Genomic DNA, 4,038 nt, shown 5'->3' with positions numbered 1-4,038 from the left:
GGGACACTGACACCTGCCCCCCTTCACCTCCCCACTGCTGCGGGGGGCTGGACGAGATGGCCCTCAAGGGTCCCTTCCCACCCACTCTGTGGCTCTCAGGCCTTACAATGTGTCGAGCTTCATGTTACAAACCCAGTACAAACCAGAGCCCTACCTGGATGACGAGCTGCTGGTCGGGGGTCCCCCACTCCCAAGCAGACTGGCCAGCCCGGGTCCCGTCAGTGCACCCAGCCCACCTTCCATAAATACAAAAGAATGACAGGTTTAGAGATTTATTTCTTCAGGCTGTTATTTTTGTACCTCTCTGCTCTAGAGAGGTCACTCTTGTACCTGAAAGGTTTTGTTTGCTAAAACAGAGGAGGGGGTGAAAGCCCAGACCAACCCCCCACCTGTCTGTAAGTTAACAGCTCTCCTTCTCTGCTCTCACACTCCCATCAGAAAACTGCCCTGCAGAGCTGCACGCTGAGAAGTGACCCTGTTACTAGAGGTACACAAGGATGGACTGACTTGGGTTTGAGCCACACGTTCATGACCACTGTAACACAGCCCTCTCCCCTTACCTACTCATCCCCCAAAACCTAACTTCTCTCTCAAGCTTAAAACCCAGGCCCTCAGCAGAAGATGCAGAGGCAGCCTTGAGTCACCACCACGGTCTCCTGCATCCACCTGGGTTTTGCAGCTTCAGAGCTAACACAGAGATGCAGCAGCAAAATCAGCCAAATCCTTAAACACCTCCCAGGTAGAGCCAAGTCAGGACAACCCCGTGCACAACTAACATGCTCCATCAGAGCAGTCATCAGGACACCAACACCCAGCCTTTGAGCCAACTGCCATACGCAGAAGAAATCAGAATCAGCCTCCTTCATCCACACATCCCAGCTACAAAGGGCTTATCACAGCATCAAGAACAACAGCCAAAAAGAGGGAGGAAAAGTTTGGCTTCAAGGCCCACTGGAACTGTCAGTGACTGACAATTCCTGCAGTTCCTTCAGGCCACATCAGCCAAACCCTCCAGGTTCCACACGCTTCCCAGCCAGCGCATCCTCGTACCACATCTGACTAGATAACACGGCCCTACACAAGCACCTGCATTCACCACCCACCTTTTGGGAACTACCTATCTGCAAGCAGAGGCCAGAAGGCCAGCAAACATGGGTAACTGAAGCTGCAGGAGGCTGGAGCACACACCAGCCACTGTCACACAGTGACTGCTGCAGCAGGGTGCAGCCAACCCGTCTGCCCCACACGCTGCTCTGCTCCGTCCCTGCCAGGGAAGTTTAGCCAGGAGCAAGAAAGCTCCTTTGCTGCAGGAGCTCTGCAATAAAAGCAGAGTCCTGAGAGAGATGGAAAGGAGCCAGGTGCTGCTAGGGGAGGATCTGCACGGATCCAGCCCCACAGCCTCTGCTGGGACACCAGGTGGGTTCCCCTGCGCTGCTGCAGCGAGCTCCAAGGCACGCTGCCAAAGGCAAAGAGAAGAGCTGCTGAGGAAAAGTGTGGAGAAGAAGAGAAGGACAGTCTCGGGAGTCATGTGAAGCTTCAAGAAGGAAGATCTTTTCCAAACACGTCCTAAAAAGACAGAGTTGTCCAACACTAGCACAAGACTTGCATCAGAAGCTAAAATGTCACGAGCGAGATCCACAAAAACAGACTTTGGAGCTTAAGCCCTGAACCTCAGCCCCTGCCACACGTTCCTTTGCCTGCTTCCACTCGAGGCTCAGATCTCTCAGAAAGACTCTCTGTTGGGCCTAGAGCACAGCCAGCGTTAAGAACAGAGCACAGCAGGGGCTCCAGCACACCCTCACCCCTCAAACCACAGCAATCCGGGCTCTCCCGGTGCCGCCCAGGAGGGGAAGCCCTGGCCTGGCCTCGCTCCCCTGAGCGGTGTGCTGGGGGGCAAGGGTGCTCCAGCCTTCCTCTGGGACTCTTTCTACTCTGCACACAAATATTCACTGGGTCAGAGACCACACGAGCAACTTCACAGCCTGGTAACAGGCACAGGTACCAGAGAGGAGTGCCTGGTTTCCAGTCCCTGCTCCAGTGAATATTGAGGAGGAAGAGGAGGGGTGGAAAAAGGAAGGGGAGGAGAGAAAAAAAAAAAAAGAGAGAGAAGACTGAGTGAAGCAAGGGGCAGAACCAATGTTCCCTGCAGACCAAGCTGTACAGAACCTGGTACCCTTCATTTCCTGCCTCCTTTTTCTGCCCCTTAGCTCCTCTCTGAGGCAGGGCCTTGCTGTCTCACCGGAAAGCAGCAACATCAACAGCACTGCCTGAAAATATTGTCAGGTAAGATTTAACCTGGCAGGAAAAAATACCATTTTGGCATAAAGATATTAAAGCATTTTACCAAGTCCTCCTAAGCCCGTTGGTCCGATCAGCTGCATGAGCTGGTTATGGCTCATGTTTCCAAGAAGGCTTTGCAAGCCACCCTCACCTAAAAACAAAAACATTCTGAAACACAACATATGCACAGAGGTTTGTTTTTTATTTTTTTCACAGCACTCCAGCTCAAACGGCAGGAGATTAATTGGCATCACATTCTGTATGGAGAAAACAGTTTCAAGTGTTTACTGATTCATGACGCTCATAAAAGATAAATGCAACTTGGCTTCATAAAGAGGTAAGACTCCAGAGAATCTACTGGAAACAAAGGGAGATTTCTTCTGGCAGCCTTAACTTCCAGCCTGCACCTATTATAACAGCACAGTTTATTTTGCTAAAAGCACGTTTACAGTTCTGGCATTACCACTGTCCCCAACTCACCCTCCACAGCCATCAGGAATTTCTGCCTAGGGAACTACAAGTGCTTATTCTAAAAATATTTTTGTTTTTAAAAAAAAAAAGCCTCCCAGATGTAGGAGCAGAGAATGGACTGTACCTCCTAAGGCCGAGAGCTCGTGGCCTCCACTGGCATTGCCCCCCAAAGCCCCAGGCATGGGTGGGTTGTTGAGATACTCGTTCACCTTACGGCAGTGCTCCTCATCCTTGTCCGTCTTCGGCTCCTGCAAGAAAGCTGCTCTTGGTACCAGCCAAACTGGGAGCTCTTTGTTCCCAGATCTTTGTTACTGACTTCCCACAAACCTGCATCCAGAAGAAGAGGCGTTTTGATCCTGCCTTGAACTTCAATACATACACACGGCCCGTAGTGCACTGAGGGACCCTCTTGAACTCACAGTCATCAGGAAAGATAATCAAATCCTGGAAAATGTAGCAGTAGGAACAAGTGTTTGAGAAAAGGCATGAATATTCCTTTTAGCCTCCCAAAGACCTAAGCTCTCCTCCCCAGGTCTTTCTCCATCTGCCCCAAGGAGCAGAGAGGATTTGGAAGTTTGGGTCTGAGAGGCCACAGTGACATTCTCATCCTAATTTTCCTTGAGGAAGCTCCTTCAGCAGCACCAGCAGGACAAGAAGACAGAGTACAACTTAACACCTCAGCACTGAGACACAAACCCATACTTACATCCTCAACATTGCCTGAAGTCCTGTCCTTCCAGCAGAAGTGAATGAGGGAATCGTCAGTTTGCTGGATGTACACGAGGCCTTTTCTCTTGTCTGGAGTGACAGTGCTGCCTTTCAGGGACATCTTCCCTGCTCGAAATTCCACCAGGTACTTGCTCGAAGAGCCACGGGAGCCTGGCACCAGGCTTGGAAATAACGCCCCCGAAGACATCCTGGAAGGAAAACGGGGCAGACGTGATGAGAAACCTTCCTGTATTCTCCCTTCTCACTGTCACATTTCAGCCTTTATCGAGTGAGCTCCACAAAAGAGATCTGTCTCACGGCCTGCAGAATTACAGGGTGATGCAGAAGAGCTAAAGAGGAACCCAGGAAGAAGACGGGACGCTCCACAGATCCCTGCTGATGAAGAAGAGCTTATCTGCTAAGGAACCTGCAAATTAAACCCCCTGAGACTTCACTCGTTGGCTCTTATCACCGTTCCCAGGGGAAGGGACGTGGGAATTGCAGGCAGCCCTATCCTCACACCGACCTCGGGCTCCCGCTGCGGCCTCTCAGCAGAGGCGCAGGCCGCGCTGTGCCGGC

General features: G+C 51.5%; 1 protein-coding gene across 1 annotated transcript; it reads right to left on the bottom strand.

Annotated features, from left to right (window-relative positions):
- Window positions 1-154: 154 nt before the first annotated feature.
- Window positions 155-3,667, bottom strand: ADRM1 (adhesion regulating molecule 1; the record flags this gene model as incomplete). Its single annotated transcript, XM_008942743.1, has 5 exons — window positions 3,458-3,667; window positions 3,079-3,195; window positions 2,876-2,999; window positions 2,345-2,431; window positions 155-236 (listed from the first exon to the last, which is right to left on the bottom strand). Coding segments are annotated over exons 1-5 (620 nt in total), but the record flags the coding sequence as incomplete, so codon positions are not given.
- Window positions 3,668-4,038: the final 371 nt, after the last annotated feature.

This window comes from Merops nubicus, unplaced genomic scaffold (genome assembly GCF_000691845.1).
Source record: "Merops nubicus isolate BGI_N331 unplaced genomic scaffold, ASM69184v1 Scaffold31096, whole genome shotgun sequence".
NCBI classification, from domain to species: Eukaryota; Metazoa; Chordata; class Aves; order Coraciiformes; family Meropidae; genus Merops; species Merops nubicus.
This window is presented reverse-complemented; position numbering and strand designations above follow the sequence as displayed.